This window comes from Salvelinus alpinus, chromosome 14 (genome assembly GCF_045679555.1).
Source record: "Salvelinus alpinus chromosome 14, SLU_Salpinus.1, whole genome shotgun sequence".
Taxonomy (NCBI): domain Eukaryota; kingdom Metazoa; phylum Chordata; class Actinopteri; order Salmoniformes; family Salmonidae; genus Salvelinus; species Salvelinus alpinus.
Genome location: NC_092099.1, coordinates 44,961,916 through 44,982,190, shown reverse-complemented (window position 1 = coordinate 44,982,190; position 20,275 = coordinate 44,961,916). Strand labels below are relative to the sequence as shown.

The window sequence follows — 20,275 nt, the reverse complement described above, 5'->3', positions numbered from 1 at the left end:
GAACGGGCAGTCCTTCCCCGGGAGGAAGAGCAGCTCCGTCTTGCCGAGGTTCAGCTTGAGGTGGTGATCCGTCATCCACACTGATATGTCTGCCAGACATGCAGAGATGCGATTCGCCACCTGGTTATCAGAGGGGGGAAAGGAGAAGATTAATTGTGTGTCGTCTGCATAGCAATGATAGGAGAGACCATGTGAGGATATGACAGAGCCAAGTGACTTGGTGTATAGCGAGAATAGGAGAGGGCCTAGAACAGAGCCCTGGGGGACACCAGTGGTGAGAGCACGTGGTGCGGAGACAGATTCTCGCCACGCCACCTGGTAGGAGCGACCTGTCAGGTAGGACGCAATCCAAGCGTGGGCCGCGCCGGAGATGCCCAACTCGGAGAGGGTGGAGAGGAGGATCTGATGGTTCACAGTATCAAAGGCAGCCGATAGGTCTAGAAGGATGAGAGCAGAGGAGAGAGTTAGCTTTAGCAGTGCGGAGCGCCTCCGTGACACAGAGAAGAGCAGTCTCAGTTGAATGACTAGTCTTGAAACCTGACTGATTTGGATCAAGAAGGTCATTCTGAGAGATAGCAGGAGAGCTGGCCAAGGACGGCACGTTCAAGAGTTTTGGAGAGAAAAGAAAGAAGGGATACTGGTCTGTAGTTGTTGACATCGGAGGGATCGAGTGTAGGTTTTTTCAGAAGGGGTGCAACTCTCGCTCTCTTGAAGACGGAAGGGACGTAGCCAGCGGTCAAGGATGAGTTGATGAGCGAGGTGAGGTAAGGGAGAAGGTCTCCGGAAATGGTCTGGAGAAGAGAGGAGGGGATAGGGTCAAGCGGGCAGGTTGTTGGGCGGCCGGCCGTCACAAGATGCGAGATTTCATCTGGAGAGAGAGGGGAGAAAGAGGTAAAAGCACAGGGTAGGGCAGTGTGAGCAGAACCAGCGGTGTCGTTTGACTTAGCAAACGAGGTTTGGATGTCGTCGACCTTCTTTTCAAAATGGTTGACGAAGTCATCCGCAGAGGGGGGGGGGGGGGAGGATTCAGGAGGGAGGAGAAGGTGGCAAAGAGCTTCCTAGGGTTAGAGGCAGATGCTTGGAATTTAGAGTGGTAGAAAGTGGCTTTAGCAGCAGAGACAGAAGAGGAGAATGTAGAGAGGAGGGAGTGAAAGGATGCCAGGTCCGCAGGGAGGCGAGTTTTCCTCCATTTCCGCTCGGCTGCCCGGAGCCCTGTTCTGTGAGCTCGCAATGAGTCGTCGAGCCACGGAGCAGGAGGGGAGGACCGAGCCGGCCTGGAGGATAGGGGACATAGAGAGTCAAAGGATGCAGAAAGGGAGGAGAGGAGGGTTGAGGAGGCAGAATCAGGAGATAGGTTGGAGAAGGTTTGAACAGGGGGAAGAGATGATAGGATGGAAGAGGAGAGAGTAGCGGGGGAGAGAGAGCGAAGGTTGGGACGGCGCGATACCATCCGAGTAGGGGCAGTGTGGGAAGTGTTGGATGAGAGCGAGAGGGAAAAGGATACAAGGTAGTGGTCGGAGACTTGGAGGGGAGTTGCAATGAGATTAGTGGAAGAACAGCATCTAGTAAAGATGAGGTCAAGCGTATTGCCTGCCTTGTGAGTAGGGGGGGAAGGTGAGAGGGTGAGGTCAAAAGAGGAGAGGAGTGGAAAGAAGGAGGCAGAGAGGAATGAGTCAAAGGTAGACGTGGGGAGGTTAAAGTCACCCAGAACTGTGAGAGGTGAGCCATCCTCAGGAAAGGAACTTATCAAGGCGTCAAGCTCATTGATGAACTCTCCAAGGGAACCTGGAGGGCGATAAATGATAAGGATGTTAAGCTTGAAAGGGCTGGTAACTGTGACAGCATGGAATTCAAAGGAGGCGATAGACAGATGGGTCAGGGGAGAAAGAGAGAATGTCCACTTGGGAGAGATGAGGATCCCAGTGCCACCACCCCGCTGACCAGAAGCTCTCGGGGTGTGCGAGAACACGTGGGCAGACGAGGAGAGAGCAGTAGGAGTAGCAGTGTTATCTGTGGTAATCCATGTTTCCGTCAGTGCCAAGAAGTCGAGGGACTGGAGGGAAGCATAGGCTGAGATGAACTCTGCCTTGTTGGCCGCAGATCGGCAGTTCCAGAGGCTGCTGGAGACCTGGAACTCCACGTGGGTCGTGCGCGCTGGGACCACCAGGTTAGAGTGGCAGCGGCCACGCGGTGTGAAGCGTTTGTATGGTCTGTGCAGAGAGGAGAGAACAGGGATAGACAGACACATAGTTGACAGGCTACAGAAGAGGCTACGCTAATGCAAAGGAGATTGGAATGACAAGTGGACTACACGTCTCGAATGTTCAGAAAGTTAAGCTTACGTTGCAAAAAATCTTATTGACTAAAATGATACAGTACTGCTGGCTGGTGAAGTAGGCTAGCTAGCAGTGGCTGCGTTGTTGACTTTGTTTGGAAGTGTAGCTGGCTAGGTAACCTCGATAACTGGCTAGGTAACCTCGATAACCTCGATAATTACTCTAAACTACACAATTATCTTGGATACAAAGACGGCAAAGACAACTATGTAGCTAGCTAACACTACACTAATCAAGTCGTTCCGTTGTAATGTAATAGTTTCTACAGTGCTGCTATTCGGTAGAAGTTGGCTAGCTAGCAGTGTAGACTAGGTAGGAGAACGGTGGCGCGGCGGACAAAAATAGCTGGCTAGCTAACCTCGATAATTACTCTAAACTACACAATTATCTTAGATACAAAGACAGCAAAGACAACTATGTAGCTAGCTAACACTACACTAATCAAGTCGTTCCGTTGTAATGTAATAGTTTCTACAGTGCTGCTATTCGGTAGAGGTTGGCTAGCTGGCTAGCTAGCAGTGTTGACTATGTTAGAAGGACGAAAACCTGGACCTCGATAATTACTCTAAACTACACAATTATCTTTGATACAAAGACGGCTATGTAGCTAGCTAAGAAAAAATTGCTAAGATCAAACAAATCAAACCGTTGTACTGTAATGAAATGAAATGAAATGTAATACTACCTGTGGAGCGAAGCGAAATGCGACTACTCGCTCCAACCCGGAAGTAGTGGTCAATTTGGAGGTGGAGGGTCCAACTACCCAACTATTCCACCAAGGCACCTGCAAGTTCCTGGACATTTCTGGGGAGAATGGCCCTAGCCATCACCCTCCGATCCAACAGGTCCCAGACGTGCTCAATGGGATTGAAATCCGGGCTCTTCGCTGGCCATGGCAGAACACTGACATTCCTGTCTTGCAGGAAATCATGCACAGAACGAGCAGTTTGGCTGGTGGCATTGTCATGCTGGAGGGTCATGTCAGGATGAGCCTGCAGGAAGGGTACCACATGAGGCAGGAGGATGTCTTCCCTGTAACGCACAGCGTTGAGATTGCCTGCAATGACAACAAGCTCAGTCTGATGATGCTGTGACACACCGCCCCAGGCCATGACGGACCCTCCACCTCCAAATTGATCCCGCTCCAGAATACAGGCCTCGGTGTAACGCTCATTCCTTCGATGATAAACGTGAATCCGACCATCACCCCTGGTGAGACACAACCGCGACTCGTCAGTGAAGAGCACTTTTTGCCAGTCCTGTCTGGTCCAGCGACGGTGGGTTTTTGCCCATAGGTGAGATTTGTTGCCGGTGATGTCTGGTGAGGATCTGCCTTACAACAGTTCTACAAGCCCACAGTCCAGCCTCTCTAAGCCTATTGCGGACAGTCTGAGCACTGATGGAGGGATTGTGCGTTCCTGGTGTAACTCGGGCAGTTGTTGTTTCCATCCTGTACCTGTCCCACAGGTGTGATGTTCGGATGTATCGATCCTGTGCAGGTGTTATATGTGGTCTGCCACTGCGAGGACGATCAGCTGTCCGTCAGCTGTCCGTCCTGTCTCCCTGTAGCGCTGTCTTAGGCGTCTCACAGTACGGACATTGCAATATATCTGTAGTCATCATGCCTCCTTGCAGCATGCCTAAGCCATGTTCACGCAGATGAGCAGGGACCCTGGGCATCTTTCTTTTGGTGTTTTTCAGAGTCAGTAGAAAGACCTCTTTAGTGTCCTAAGTTTTCATTCTGTGACCTGAATTGCCTACCGTCTGTAAGCTGTTAGTGTTTTAACGACCGTTCCACAGGTGCATGTTCATTAGTTGTTTATGGTTCATTGAACAATCATGGGAAACAATGTTTAAACCCTTTACAATGAAGATCTGTGAAGTTATTTGGATTTTTGAAAGAATTATCTTTAAAAGACAGGGTCCTGAAAAAATGTTTTTTTTTGCTGAGTTTAGATTATAACTTTTTTGTATTTTATTAGGATCCCCATTAGCTGTTTTTTGTATTTTATTAGGATCCACATTAGCTGTTTTTTGTATTTTATTAGGATCCCCATTAGCTGTTGAGAAAGCAGCAGCTACTCTTCCCGGGGTTCTACACAAAACATGAAGCATGACATAATACAGAACATTAATAGACAGGAACATCTCAAGGACAGAACTACACACAGTGTACATATCAATACATACACACAAAGTAGAGGGCCTAGAGAGCTGCCCTGCGGTACACCACACTTTACATGTTTGACATTCGAGAATTTTATTTTTTCTGTATAATTTTACATTTTTTGCTTGATAAACTTGGAGGGGCAAATGTAATATTTTGTAAATATTTTTGCTAAAAAAACTGACTGTAAAGAAATGCTGTCCACCGGACTGTCTGTGTTGGCTAGCTGCTCTCTAAGGGGCTGTGGTGTTATTAAACCAGTCAGGCATGACCAGATTAAACGGGGAACACATTTGCCTGTAGACACTGTCCTGAGACCTGTTTTCCAATGCATGTGTATATCTTCCAGAAAGGTAATCTTTCTACCTCCCTTTATTTGATCAGAAAATAGATAATTAATTCATGGACTGTTAATATTTCACGCTGAATGTTTGTGATGTGCTGCTGACATGCTTGCTTTCCCTTATATTTGACACAGCCTTGTCAAAATGAATCTTTCGCCTCTTAATTCAGTCCTAAACATCCACGTACCTCTTCCCCCGTCCAGGTGCTGGCCACGGGCCTGAGTGCTCTCTACTCCTCCCTGCCGAGGAAGATAGAGGTACGGGGGGATGACTGGCACGCTCTGCGCAGGGAGGACTGGATGGGCGTGTCCTCTCTGGTGCTCTTCATGAACTCTCTGGAGTTCTGTAACGCTGTCATCCAGGTGGCTCACCCCCTGGTCCGCAGACAGCTGGTCGACTACGTTCACAACGGCTTCCTGGTCCCTGTCATGGGACCCGCCCTACACAAGGTAGGGGGGGGGGACTCTCTGATTGGCTAGCCTGAGCTGATTGATTGAGTTTATTAGATGGTTAAAAGTAGTAGCTACTAGGCTGCTCCAGCCGGAGACAACGCACAAAAACGTGATTTTATTACTCTTCTCGTTAAAACATGTCATTTTGGCTGCCAGCATCAGAATTGTTTATTTTAATATTTAACATCTCCCCCCCCCAGTCATCTGTAGATGAGATGATAGCCAGTACAGCCTACCTGGACCTGTTCCTGCGCAGCGTCACGGAAACGTCTCTCCTTAAAACCTTCCTGCGTTTTATCCTCATGCATCGCCACGACAACGACACCATCCTGGACACATTGCTAACTCGCATCAGCAGCAACTCAAGGGTCAGTACTATAGTATTGTGAGTGTACAGTACTGAGGGTTCTCTGGGAGGGAGAAGTTGACATTTTCCAGTCATTTAGCAGACCATCTTATCTAAAGCCACTTATAGTTATAGTGTCATCAAAAGGTAGCTAGGTGAGACAACCACATCCATATCAGTTGTCGTAAGTAAAATTAATTTTAAAAACGATGTAGGAAATGGGGACTGAAATGGGAGGGGCTTCTACATCTGCATTGCTTGCTGTTTGGGGTTTTAGGCTGGGTTTCTGTACAGCACTTTGTGACATCGGCTGATGTAAAAAGGGCTTTATAAAATACATTTGATTGATTGAACGCAGATATATATTGCAAGCACGTATTTGGCGTCCATCCTGTGACTCGTTCGCTCTCCACCCTGCAGCTAATGTTCTGGTGTCTGAGTCGGTTTCTCTCCTACAGCTGTCTAATGTCATGCTGTTTCTCTCCTACAGCTGTCTAATGTCATGCTGTTTCTCTCCTACAGCTGTCTAATGTCATGTTGTTTCTCTCCTACAGCTGTCTAATGTCATGTTTCTCTCCTACAGCTGTCTAATGTCATGCTGTTTCTCTCCTACAGCTGTCTAATGTCATGCTGTTTCTCTCCTACAGCTGTCTAATGTCATGCTGTTTCTCTCCTACAGCTGTCTAATGTCATGCTGTTTCTCTCCTACAGCTGTCTAATGTTCTGCTGTTTCTCTCCTACAGCTGTCTAATGTTCTGCTGTTTCTCTCCTACAGCTGTCTAATGTCATGCTGTTTCTCTCCTACAGCTGTCTAATGTTCTGCTGTTTCTCTCCTACAGCTGTCTAATGTCATGCTGTTTCTCTCCTACAGCTGTCTAATGTTCTTCATGTTTCTCTCCTACAGCTGTCTAATGTCATGCTGTTTCTCTCCTACAGCTGTCTAATGTTCTGCTGTTTCTCTCCTACAGCTGTCTAATGTTCTGCTGTTTCTCTCCTACAGCTGTCTAATGTTCTTCATGTTTCTCTCCTACAGCTGTCTAATGTCATGCTGTTTCTCTCCTACAGCTGTCTAATGTTCTGCTGTTTCTCTCCTACAGCTGTCTAATGTCATGCTGTTTCTCTCCTACAGCTGTCTAATGTTCTTCATGTTTCTCTCCTACAGCTGTCTAATGTCATGCTGTTTCTCTCCTACAGCTGTCTAATGTCATGCTGTTTTTCTCCTACAGCTGTCTAATGTTCTGCTGTTTCTCTCCTACAGCTGTCCAATGTCATGTTGTTTCTCTCCTACAGCTGTCTAATGTCATGCTGTTTCTCTCCTACAGCTGTCTAATGTTCTGCTGTTTCTCTCCTACAGCTGTCTAATGTTCTGCTGTTTCTCTCCTACAGCTGTCTAATGTCATGCTGTTTCTCTCCTACAGCTGTCTAATGTCATGCTGTTTCTCTCCTACAGCTGTCTAATGTCATGCTGTTTCTCTCCTACAGCTTTCTAATGTCATGTTTTTTCTCTCCTACAGCTGTGCATGGTGTCTTTGAGCCTGTTCAGGACTCTACTCTCTCTCAACTGTGAAGACCTCATGTTGCAGCTCGTTCTCAGGTAGAAACTGTGTGTGTTGTGTTACTATACTACCGCTGCTACTACTGAGAATGTAACAGTGTATTGTTGTCCTACAGCATCTTTTAAGATTCTACTTGTAATGAAAAAACACCTGTATAAATGAAATCTATTATTATTTTCATGACAGGTATCTGCTGCCCTGTACCCATGTGATGTTGAGTCAGAGGCGTGCTGTCAGGGACACTGATCTCTATGGTAAATCAGCCGACAAGTTCCTGTCCCTCATCCCAGACTGCTGCCGTCTGAGCACAGTGCCCTCTGCTGAGCAGGAGGAAGAACCTGCCCTTTGGGGGAAAGGTACCTGACTGACGGGCCACTAACCATGGTTTCTACTGAACTAACCATGGTTTCTACTGAACTAACCATGGTTTCTACTGAACTAACCATGGTTTCTACTGAACATTTCACTCATTCAAGCAGATTATCCAGATTAATTTACAAATGTACCTTTTTCAATACACAATACAAGCATAAGAAACGGTGTGTGTTTAACCTCTCTTGGGTACGTGAGACGTTAGCGTCCCACCTCTTCAACAGCCAGTGAAACTGCTGGGCGCCAAATTCAAATACAGAAATACTCATTATAAAAATTCAGAAAACAAAACATATTTTACATAGGTTTAAAGATTAACTTCTTGTGAATCCAACCACGGTGTCAGATTTAAAAAATGCTTTACGGCGAAAGCATACCTTACGATTATTTGAGAACATAGCCCACTAGACAAATCATTACAAACAGTAGCCAGCCAGGTAGAACAGTTACACAATTTAGAAATAGAGATACAATTAATCCCTTACCTTTGATGATCTTCATATGGTTGCACTCATCTGACATTCATTTATTCAATAAATGTTATTTTTGTTCGATAAAGTCTCTTTATATCCAATAACCTCCGTTTTGTTCGCGCGTTTTCTTCAGTAATCCACAGGCTCAAACGCAGTCAAAACAGGAAGACAAAAAAATCCAAATTGTATCCGTAAAGTTCATAGAAACATGTCAAACGATGTTTATATTCAAACCGCAGGTTGTTTTTAGCCAATAACGTCGTCAATTTAAAAGGTAAACAAGAAACGCACTCTCTCGGTCTGGCGCAGGAAAAAGCTCTGTGACACGGCAGGGTCCACTCATTCAGACTGCTCTTCCTCATTTTTCAGAATACAAGCCTGAAACAATTTCTGAAGACTGTTGACATCTAGTGGAAGGCATAGAAACTGCAATTTGAGTCCTAAGTCAATGGATACTGTAATGGCATTGAATAGAAAACTACAAAACAAAAACAAAAACTACTTCCTGAATGGATTTTTCTCAGGTTTTCGCCTGCCAAATCAGTTCTGTTATACTCAGACACTATTTTAACAGTTTTAGAAAACACTCTAAAGTTTCCTTCTAAATCTACCAGTTATATGCATATCATATATTCTGGGCCCGAGATGCAGGCAGTTTAATTTGGGCAAGCATTTCATCCAAAATTCTGAATGCTGCCCCCTACCCTAGAGAAGTTAAACCATGATGCTGTGTTAAAGATTTGGACAGAGTTGAACTTCAGTTTTAACTACGTTATACATTATCAAGTTTTATGGAGTTTTTTTATTTATTTTTATCAATGTTTAAAATATATACGCTGAACAAAAAAATTCACGCAACATGTAAAGTCGTACGTCAGTACGTCCAACCCGGCGTCACAACAGCAGAACACGTGTAACCACGCCCAGCACATTTAAGAATGTGTTATTCAATGTGTTTCTATGGGCTATAGTAGGAAAACGCCTAATTCAATATATTATGAAATAATACAAAATAAAAGGAATATCTATATGGGCATATTTAAAAAATGATTTTTATTTGTAAGTTGCATTATGTTACACAACGCCTCATGTTTGACTCACTACTTAGATTTATATGATTTATATCTCAATGTTGTAAATGTTTATCTACATAAAGTAGAACCATGACTAATGTCCCTGTCTGTCTGTCTGCCTGTCTGCCTGTCTGCCTGTCTGTTTCTGTCTGTCTGTTTCTCCCTCCCTGTCTGTCTGTCGCCCTCTGTCTGTCGCCCTCTGTCTGTCTGTCTGTCTGTCTCTATCTGTCTGTCTCCCTCTGTCTGCCTGTTTCTCCCTCTCTGTCTGCCTCTCTGCCTGTCTGTCTGCCTCTGTCTGTTTCTGTCTGTCTGTTTCTCCCTCCCTGTCTGTCTGTCGCCCTCTGTCGCCCTCTGTCTGTCTGCCTGTTTCTCCCTCTCTGTCTGCACCTCTGCCTGTCTGTCTGTCTGTCTATCTGTCTGTTTCTCCCCCCCTGTCTGTCTGTAGTCCTGAACAGTCCCAGCTCAGAGTCTCCAGTACACCACAAACCCAGCACTCCGTCCCGCTTGGCCCTCTTCATGCGCCAGCAGAGCACTGGAGGAGGGCCCTCCACCCCCTCCCCCACCGAGACGGTCCCCTCGTCGCCTGGTGCCGGCCCCAACACCCCCCTGTCCCCAGATAGCCCCATGCACCCCGTCCCAGAGGGGCTGGACTGGGAGTCGGGGTACCTGGAGTACCTCAGGGACGCACGTAGGGGGGTAGAGCTGTGCTCCTGGGCCTGCCGGAACTGGTCAGCCCCCTACGACGGAGAGGACCCCTCACCCAACATGGCCCCTGTACCGCCCCCGCCCCCCACCTCCAACCCCTCCCTGGCCATGTTCCCAGAGCACTTCTCCTTCCAGCAGGGTGGAGGAGGAAATGGAGGTAGTACCTCCCCCGGCCAGCAGAGGGCAGCGGTGGTGGCAGCAGCGCGGTCAGAGTGGACCAGTACAGAGAGGGACAGTGGAGAATGGGACGTCACCATCGGTAAGAACAGCTGTATCAGCCTCACACCACGCACCAAGAAACGCAGCCTGCAGAGAGAGGATGTCCCCCTCCCCAAACCTCTCCATCTCCCTCCTGATTCTGCCTCCCTCCCTGACCCCTCCGCTCCTCCCCACCTCCACTCCGCCCCCACCAAGGGTCCTCAGCAGGCCATCATCAATGGGACGTTGTTGGGGGGGCAGGGGGACGGGTGTAGGGACAGCCAGGATGGAGGGATGGAGGTTAAGAAGGTGAAGAGAGAGTTGGGTGAGCAGCGGCACCCTGCTGGGGGGGACTCTAGTCAGAACGGGGGGGTGGGTGCCTGCCCTGCCCAGTCCTGCGGGTCCCTACAGGGCTTCTACAGTGAAGGGAATGGGAGTGGGGCTGCGGAAAGCTCCAGAGGTCTTCCACCACACAAACCGAGTCACGCCCAGACTCAGTCTGCTCCACTGCTCTCAGAACCCCGTACCAACTCCTCCAACGATAGGCTGACCCTCCATGCTGCAGCACCCGGCCCTGGATCGAGACCTCCAGAGGTAATGCTCTTTAACCAGTCAGAAGCAGTGGAGCGACTGATCTCTGAGCTCCTGGACGGGCCTGGGGAGGGGGGCCAGCAGGGGCCTGGAGACTCCAACGGCCAGGGCATCAGCATCGAGGCCTTCACCCAGGAACTCCGGGAGCTGGAGGAGAGAGTGAGGGAGAGGAGCAGGGGGGTGGGGCTGCTCAGACAGCTGGAGGAGACCACCAGAGACCCCCACTCAGAGGAACCACCGCCCCCCTCTCCCCTGGACGCTGACCTGATGGGGAGCGGGGTAGGGGCTGGCGTTGTGGGGGTCTTCAGCCCTGCCAGGCCTCTAGGACAACCATCCACTCAGCCCTACACAGGTGAGAAAGACCACCAGAGAGCAGAAGGGTTTGTGTCCATTGTCTGCTGTTTATCTGCTGTTTACTTGCTTATGTGTGTTAAGATGTTAGTTGTTATATTTTGAATTGGTGCTCGAGGTTGGATGCTGCTCCATTATTTAATTATTTTGATGTTGGTTTAATGTTTTCTTTTGGTTGACTTGCTCTGTTGATGTTTGACGTTGCACAGGAAGTTAATATAGACTGTTGCTTCCTTTTGATATTTAGTCTTGCCTGTTTTTTTTTTTTTCTTGTTGGATCTTGACTTCCATTAGTGTGCATGTACACCTTCCCTCCCTCCATTCTCTCTTCCTTGCTCTCCTCTGTCTCCTTCCCCCTCTTCCTTGCTCTCTGTTCCTCTCCCCTCTTCTTCGCTCTCTGTTCCTCTCCCCTCTTCCTCGCTCTCCTCTGTCTCCTTCCCCCTCTCCCTCGCTCTCCTCTGTCTCCTTCCCTCTCTCCCTGGCTCTCCTCTGTCTCCTTCCCTCTCTCCCTCGCTCTCCTCTGTCTCCTTCCCTCTCTCCCTTGCTCTCCTCTGACTCCTTCCCTTTCTCTCCCTTGCTCTCTGTTCCTCCCCCAGGGACTTCAGATTTATGAACTGTTAGCTAAATCTGGTGCAACGTATCACTTCTCACGTCTGAGACGTGTGTTTTGTTGTACATTTTGTCCCTGTTTCAAATAAACAAAATATCTCTCCCTCTCTCTCTTGCCACCCCCCTGCAGGTCCGTTCATGGTGGTTCTGTTTGCCAAGCTGGAAAACATGCTCCAGAACTCTCTGTATGTAAACATCCTGTTGACGGGTATTCTGGGCCAGCTTGCCTGCTACCCTCAGCCCCTGCTCCGATCTTTCCTCCTCAACACCAACATGGTGTTCCAGCCCAGCGTCAAGTCTCTCATACAGGTAGGAAGTATCACTGCGTTCCCTAACTCTAACCCAGCGTCAAGTCTCTCATACAGGTAGGAAGTATCACTGCGTTCCCTAACTCTAACCCAGCGTCAAGTCTCTCATACAGGTAGGAAGTATCACTGCGTTCCCTAACTCCAGCCCAGCGTCAAGTCTCTCATACAGGTAGGAAGTATCACTGCGTTCCCTAACTCCAGCCCAGCGTCAAGTCTCTCATACAGGTAGGAAGTATCACTGCGTTCCCTAACTCTAACCCAGCGTCAAGTCTGTCATACAGGTAGGAAGTATCACTGCGTTCCCTAACTCTAACCCAGCGTCAAGTCTCTCATACAGGTAGGAAGTATCACTGCGTTCCCTAACTCTAACCCAGCGTCAAGTCTCTTATACAGGTAGGAAGTGTCACTGCGTTCCCTAACTCTAACCCAGCGTCAAGTCTCTCATACAGGTAGGAAGTATCACTGCGTTCCCTAACTCTAATCCAACGTCAAGTCTCTCATACAGGTAGGAAGTATCACTGCGTTCCCTAACTCTAATCCAACGTCAAGTCTCTTATACAGGTAGGAAGTATCACTGCGTTCCCTAACTCTAATCCAACGTCAAGTCTCTTATACAGGTAGGAAGTATCACTGCGTTCCCTAACTCTAATCCAACGTCAAGTCTCTCATACAGGTAGGAAGTATCACTGCGTTCCCTAACTCTAATCCAACGTCAAGTCTCTCATACAGGTAGGAAGTATCACTGCGTTCCCTAACTCTAATCCAACGTCAAGTCTCTCATACAGGTAGGAAGTATCACTGCGTTCCCTAACTCTAATCCAACGTCAAGTCTCTCATACAGGTAGGAAGTATCACTGCGTTCCCTAACTCTAACCCAGCGTCAAGTCTCTCATACAGGTAGGAAGTATCACTGCGTTCCCTAACTCTAATCCAACGTCAAGTCTCTCATACAGGTAGGAAGTATCACTGCGTTCCCTAACTCTAATCCAGCGTCAAGTCTCTCATACAGGTAGGAAGTATCACTGCGTTCCCTAACTCTAATCCAACGTCAAGTCTCTCATACAGGTAGGAAGTATCACTGCGTTCCCTAACTCTAACCCAGCGTCAAGTCTCTCATACAGGTAGGAAGTATCACTGCGTTCCCTAACTCTAATCCAACGTCAAGTCTCTCATACAGGTAGGAAGTATCACTGCGTTCCCTAACTCTAATCCAACGTCAAGTCTCTCATACAGGTAGGAAGTATCACTGCGTTCCCTAACTCTAACCCAGCGTCAAGTCTCTCATACAGGTAGGAAGTATCACTGCGTTCCCTAACTCTAACCCAGCGTCAAGTCTCTCATACAGGTAGGAAGTATCACTGCGTTTCCTAACTCTAATCCAACGTCAAGTCTCTCATACAGGTAGGAAGTATCACTGCGTTCCCTAACTCCAGCCCAGCGTCAAGTCTCTCATACAGGTAGGAAGTATCACTGCGTTCCCTAACTCTAATCCAACGTCAAGTCTCTCATACAGGTAGGAAGTATCACTGCGTTCCCTAACTCTAATCCAACGTCAAGTCTCTCATACAGGTAGGAAGTATCACTGCGTTCCCTAACTCTAACCCAGCGTCAAGTCTCTCATACAGGTAGGAAGTATCACTGCGTTCCCTAACTCTAATCCAACGTCAAGTCTCTCATACAGGTAGGAAGTATCACTGCGTTCCCTAACTCTAATCCAACGTCAAGTCTCTCATACAGGTAGGAAGTATCACTGCGTTCCCTAACTCTAATCCAACGTCAAGTCTCTTATACAGGTAGGAAGTGTCACTGCGTTCCCTAACTCTAACCCAGCGTCAAGTCTCTTATACAGGTAGGAAGTATCACTGCGTTCCCTAACTCTAATCCAACGTCAAGTCTCTTATACAGGTAGGAAGTATCACTGCGTTCCCTAACTCTAATCCAACGTCAAGTCTCTTATACAGGTAGGAAGTATCACTGCGTTCCCTAACTCTAACCCAGCGTCAAGTCTCTCATACAGGTAGGAAGTATCACTGCGTTCCCTAACTCTAATCCAACGTCAAGTCTCTCATACAGGTAGGAAGTATCACTGCGTTCCCTAACTCTAATCCAACGTCAAGTCTCTCATACAGGTAGGAAGTATCACTGCGTTCCCTAACTCTAACCCAGCGTCAAGTCTCTCATACAGGTAGGAAGTATCACTGCGTTCCCTAACTCTAATCCAACGTCAAGTCTCTCATACAGGTAGGAAGTATCACTGCGTTCCCTAACTCTAATCCAACGTCAAGTCTCTCATACAGGTAGGAAGTATCACTGCGTTCCCTAACTCTAATCCAACGTCAAGTCTCTTATACAGGTAGGAAGTGTCACTGCGTTCCCTAACTCTAACCCAGCGTCAAGTCTCTTATACAGGTAGGAAGTATCACTGCGTTCCCTAACTCTAATCCAACGTCAAGTCTCTTATACAGGTAGGAAGTATCACTGCGTTCCCTAACTCTAATCCAACGTCAAGTCTCTTATACAGGTAGGAAGTATCACTGCGTTCCCTAACTCTAACCCAGCGTCAAGTCTCTCATACAGGTAGGAAGTATCACTGCGTTCCCTAACTCTAATCCAACGTCAAGTCTCTCATACAGGTAGGAAGTATCACTGCGTTCCCTAACTCTAATCCAACGTCAAGTCTCTTATACAGGTAGGAAGTATCACTGCGTTCCCTAACTCTAACCCAGCGTCAAGTCTCTCATACAGGTAGGAAGTATCACTGCGTTCCCTAACTCTAATCCAACGTCAAGTCTCTCATACAGGTAGGAAGTATCACTGCGTTCCCTAACTCTAATCCAACGTCAAGTCTCTTATACAGGTAGGAAGTATCACTGCGTTCCCTAACTCTAATCCAACGTCAAGTCTCTTATACAGGTAGGAAGTATCACTGCGTTCCCTAACTCTAATCCAACGTCAAGTCTCTCATACAGGTAGGAAGTATCACTGCGTTCCCTAACTCTAATCCAACGTCAAGTCTCTCATACAGGTAGGAAGTATCACTGCGTTCCCTAACTCTAATCCAACGTCAAGTCTCTCATACAGGTAGGAAGTATCACTGCGTTCCCTAACTCTAATCCAACGTCAAGTCTCTCATACAGGTAGGAAGTATCACTGCGTTCCCTAACTCTAACCCAGCGTCAAGTCTCTCATACAGGTAGGAAGTATCACTGCGTTCCCTAACTCTAATCCAACGTCAAGTCTCTCATACAGGTAGGAAGTATCACTGCGTTCCCTAACTCTAATCCAGCGTCAAGTCTCTCATACAGGTAGGAAGTATCACTGCGTTCCCTAACTCTAATCCAACGTCAAGTCTCTCATACAGGTAGGAAGTATCACTGCGTTCCCTAACTCTAACCCAGCGTCAAGTCTCTCATACAGGTAGGAAGTATCACTGCGTTCCCTAACTCTAATCCAACGTCAAGTCTCTCATACAGGTAGGAAGTATCACTGCGTTCCCTAACTCTAATCCAACGTCAAGTCTCTCATACAGGTAGGAAGTATCACTGCGTTCCCTAACTCTAACCCAGCGTCAAGTCTCTCATACAGGTAGGAAGTATCACTGCGTTCCCTAACTCTAACCCAGCGTCAAGTCTCTCATACAGGTAGGAAGTATCACTGCGTTTCCTAACTCTAATCCAACGTCAAGTCTCTCATACAGGTAGGAAGTATCACTGCGTTCCCTAACTCCAGCCCAGCGTCAAGTCTCTCATACAGGTAGGAAGTATCACTGCGTTCCCTAACTCTAATCCAACGTCAAGTCTCTCATACAGGTAGGAAGTATCACTGCGTTCCCTAACTCTAATCCAACGTCAAGTCTCTCATACAGGTAGGAAGTATCACTGCGTTCCCTAACTCTAACCCAGCGTCAAGTCTCTCATACAGGTAGGAAGTATCACTGCGTTCCCTAACTCTAATCCAACGTCAAGTCTCTCATACAGGTAGGAAGTATCACTGCGTTCCCTAACTCTAATCCAACGTCAAGTCTCTCATACAGGTAGGAAGTATCACTGCGTTCCCTAACTCTAATCCAACGTCAAGTCTCTTATACAGGTAGGAAGTGTCACTGCGTTCCCTAACTCTAACCCAGCGTCAAGTCTCTTATACAGGTAGGAAGTATCACTGCGTTCCCTAACTCTAATCCAACGTCAAGTCTCTTATACAGGTAGGAAGTATCACTGCGTTCCCTAACTCTAATCCAACGTCAAGTCTCTTATACAGGTAGGAAGTATCACTGCGTTCCCTAACTCTAACCCAGCGTCAAGTCTCTCATACAGGTAGGAAGTATCACTGCGTTCCCTAACTCTAATCCAACGTCAAGTCTCTCATACAGGTAGGAAGTATCACTGCGTTCCCTAACTCTAATCCAACGTCAAGTCTCTTATACAGGTAGGAAGTATCACTGCGTTCCCTAACTCTAACCCAGCGTCAAGTCTCTCATACAGGTAGGAAGTATCACTGCGTTCCCTAACTCTAATCCAACGTCAAGTCTCTCATACAGGTAGGAAGTATCACTGCGTTCCCTAACTCTAACCCAGCGTCAAGTCTCTCATATGCTGACCACACCGCTAGCATCAAGTGCGCGAGCGTTGAAAAATAAATGTACATGTTATTCAAACATTGCACCCACACTGCTCGAGCTCGTCAACGAGCGTCTGCATAGCCAGGTGCTGAAATAGAACTGGATTCTAAGTCCCGCCTTCTCCCATCTCATTGGTTGTTAGGAGCATATACCCACTTGGGTGATTGAAAGATGAACTGAGGTCCAAACTCCACTCCAGTTGCTGGTGGTGGTAATGCACCTTAAAGTTGGTTGCCAACCGCCATATAAAGTCCACAGAAGAAGAAGTCTGAAGGAGGAGAGATTACTAGAAACAAACGTTTTATCTGTGGATTAATTGTCAGAGTAGAGGACCTTGTGCATTTCAGGTAAAATATCAACCCAATGTTTATATCCCAGGACAAAATGACCTAGCAACAGCAATCTAGAGAAATGGACATGAATGTTCAATGCTTTTTGACCTGTCCCCAAATTAATTTAGTTGGTTCAGAGTTCGTTTTGATATTTCAACCTGCGTTTCCTGATCACGTCTGGTGTGGGTGGACAAAATCAACATGCGCGTGCGTGGTGGTGCACGTGAAAGAGGGACTGGTCATACTGATAGGAAGGATCACTATGTTCCCTAACCTTGCTTCCCTCCCCTGCCTCCTCTCTCTCTCTCTCTCTCTCTCTCCCCTGCCTCCTCTCTCTCTCTCCCCTGCCTCCTCTCTCTCTCTCCCCTGCCTCCTCTCTCTCTCTCCCCTGCCTCCTCTCTCTCTCTCTCTCTCCCCTGCCTCCTCTCTCTCTCTCTCTCTCCCCTGCCTCCTCTCTCTCTCTCTCTCTCTCTCTCTCTCTCTCTCTCTCTCTCTCTCTCTCTCTCTCTCTCTCTCTCTCTCTCTCTCTCTCTCTCTCTCTCTCTCCTGCCTTCTCTCTCTCTCTCTCTCCTGCCTTCTCTCTCTCTCTCTCTCTCTCTCTCTCCTGCCTCCTCTCTCTCTCTCTCCCCTGCCTCCTCTCTCTCTCTCTCTCCCCTGCCTCCTCTCTCCCCTGCCTTCTCTCTCTCTCTCTCTCTCTCTCTCTCTCTCTCTCTCTCTCTCTCTCTCTCTCTCTCTCTCTCTCCCCTGCCTCCTCTCTCTCTCTCTCTCTCTCTCTCCCCTGCCTCCTCTCTCCCCTCCCTCAGGTCCTGGGCTCAGTGAAGAACCGCATCGAGACGTTTGCAGCGTCCCATGAGGATTTCCCTGCCATGCTGAAGAAAGCCCAGCGCTACCTGGCTGCCAGGGGCAAGGTGGATTGGGCGGACTCACCCATGGGGATGCCCACCCTGCGACGCTCTGATTCTCTGGGTGAGTGAGAGGACCACGGACACATGCAGACAGACACACACACAGTGTATAGTAGCCCATTGGAGGGCTAGAGAGAATGAATAATGCAGATAGGCTGTGATTGGGGGAAATTGGGTCATCTGTTCTGTTCACAGGGTTACTGGATAGGGTAGGCAGCAGATGAGATTATTACATTTTATCAAGACGCCCATCTCCTCACCAGGGTGAATCAGGCTCAAACGGGCCTGTCTGTGTTCTGGCCACAAACAAAACAGTTGAAGGCAGCTGAGTGGCGGTCTAAGACACTGCATCTCGGTGATAGAGGCGTCACTACAGACACTCTGGTTCAAATCCAGGCTGTATCACAACCGGCTGTGATTGGGAGTCCAATAGGGTGGTGCACATTTGTCCCAGCGTCGTCCGGGTTTGCCCGGGGTAGACCATCATTGTAAATAAGAATTTGTTCTTAACTGACTTGCCTAATTTAAATAAAGGTAAAAAAATATATATATAATAATGAAACCATGTCTATATCTGCTTCTGTCAGATGGCACGGCAGCGGTCAAAGGCAGTGCCGCGGTCTAAGGCACGGGGAGGGTTTGGCCCGGCGTCGTCCGGGTTAGGGGAGGGTTTGGCCCGGCGTCGTCCGGGTTAGGGGAGGGTTTGGCCCGGCGTCGTCCGGGTTAGGGGAGGGTTTGGCCCGGCGTCGTCCGGGTTAGGGGAGGGTTTGGCCCGGCGTCGTCCGGGTTAGGGGAGGGTTTGGCCCGGCGTCGTCCGGGTTAGGGGAGGGTTTGGCCCGGCGTCGGGATTTCCTTGTCCCATCACGCTCTAGCAACTCCTTGTGGCGGGCCCGGGCGTCTGCACGCTGACTTCGGTCGACAGCTGGACGGTGTTTCCTCCGACACATTGGTGCGTCTGGCTTCCGGGTGAAGCGAACAGTGTGTCAAGAAGCAGTGCGGCTTGGCAGGGTCGTGTTTTGGAGATCGCGTGGCTCTCGACTTTAGCCTCGTAAGGGAGATGCAGCGATGGAACAAGACTGGAACTAACAATTGGATATTAGGAAGAAAAAGGGGTAAAAGCGAGAAGAAAAAAATGAATAGTTAAAAAAATAAAAGAAATAGATTTGACATGTTTTGGGTTATTTACTTCTCTTCTCTTATCAGTGTACCTGTCCTATCCTGTCTGTCTGTTATTAGTCTACCTGTCCTATCCTGTCTGTCTGTTATCAGTCTACCTGTCCTATCCAGTCTGTCTGTTATCAGTCTACCTGTCCTATCCAGTCTGTCTGTTATCAGTCTACCTGTCCTATCCAGTATGTCTGTTATCAGTATACCTGTCCTATCCTGTCTGTCTGTTATCAGTCTACCTGTCCTATCCAGTCTGTCTGTTATCAGTCTACCTGTCCTATCCAGTCTGTCTGTTATCAGTCTACCTGTCCTATCCAGTATGTCTGTTATCAGTATACCTGTCCTATCCTGTCTGTCTGTTATCCGTCTACCTGTCCTATCCTGTCTGTCTGTTATCCGTCTACCTGTCCTATCCTGTCTGTCTGTTATCCGTCTACCTGTCTTATCCTGTCTGTCTGTTATCGGTCTACCTGTCTTATCCTGCCTGTCTGTTGTCAGTCTACCTGTCCCATCCTAACCAATGTCTTTTGCGTCAGTCTACCTGTCCTATCCTTTCTGTATTTTGTGTGTATTTTGTGTCAGTCCAGCTATCCCGTTGTCAGTCTACCTGTCATACCCTAACCACTGTCTGTTGTCAGTCTACCTGTCCTACCCTGTCTACCTATTCTGTCTGTCATTCTACCTGTCCATCTTTTGTCAGGCCCCCTGTCCTATCCTTTCTGTATTGTCAGTCTACTTGTCCTATCCTGTCTGTCTGTTAGGATAGGACAGGTAGACTGACCCAACAGACATTGGTTAGGATAGTACAGGTCTTCTGACAAAAGATGGACAGGTAGAATGACAGACAGGATAGGGCAGGTAGACTGGCCCGACAGGCAGTGGTTAGGACAGGTAGACTGACCCGACAGGCAGTGGTTAGGACAGGTAGACTGACCCGACAGGCAGTGGTTAGGACAGGTAGACTGACCCAGCGACTATCTGTCAGTTGGGTCAATTCTACCTGTCCTAACCACTGTCTGTCTGTTGGGTCAGTCTACCTGCCCTAACCTTTCTGTATTTTGTCAGTCTACCTGTCCCAACCACTGTATGTCAGGGTACCTGTCCTATCTTCGCTGTCTGTTGGGTCAGCCTTCCTGTCCTATCCTAACCACTGTGTCTGTTGTGTCAGGCTACCTGTCCTGTCATGTCTGTTGCGTCAGTCTACCTGTCCTATCCTTTCTGTGTTTTGTGTCAATCTACCTGTTCTATCCTTTCTGTGTTTTGTGTCAGTCTACCTGTCCTATCCTCTCTGTCTGTTGGGTCATTCTACCTGTCCTATCCTAACCACTGCCTGTCGTGTAAGTCTACATGTCCTAACCACTGTATGTCTGTA

The 20,275-nt window shown here is 48.0% G+C and overlaps 1 protein-coding gene across 2 annotated transcripts in view; it reads left to right on the top strand.

Annotated features, from left to right (window-relative positions):
- LOC139538947 (FHF complex subunit HOOK-interacting protein 1B-like) overlaps positions 1 to 20,275 on the top strand; it is a 76,084-nt gene that overhangs the window by 47,703 nt on the left and 8,106 nt on the right. For both annotated transcript variants that reach the window (XR_011667833.1, XM_071341536.1), the window contains exons 6-12: positions 5,051 to 5,296; positions 5,500 to 5,667; positions 7,160 to 7,239; positions 7,388 to 7,557; positions 9,565 to 10,965; positions 11,704 to 11,882; positions 17,635 to 17,797. Coding sequence is in view for 1 of the 2 variants with exons in the window: in XM_071341536.1 (XP_071197637.1) it covers positions 5,051 to 5,296; positions 5,500 to 5,667; positions 7,160 to 7,239; positions 7,388 to 7,557; positions 9,565 to 10,965; positions 11,704 to 11,882; positions 17,635 to 17,797 (2,407 nt within the window). In the remaining variant the exon portion in view is untranslated. The remainder of the gene's footprint in view (positions 1 to 5,050; positions 5,297 to 5,499; positions 5,668 to 7,159; positions 7,240 to 7,387; positions 7,558 to 9,564; positions 10,966 to 11,703; positions 11,883 to 17,634; positions 17,798 to 20,275) is intronic.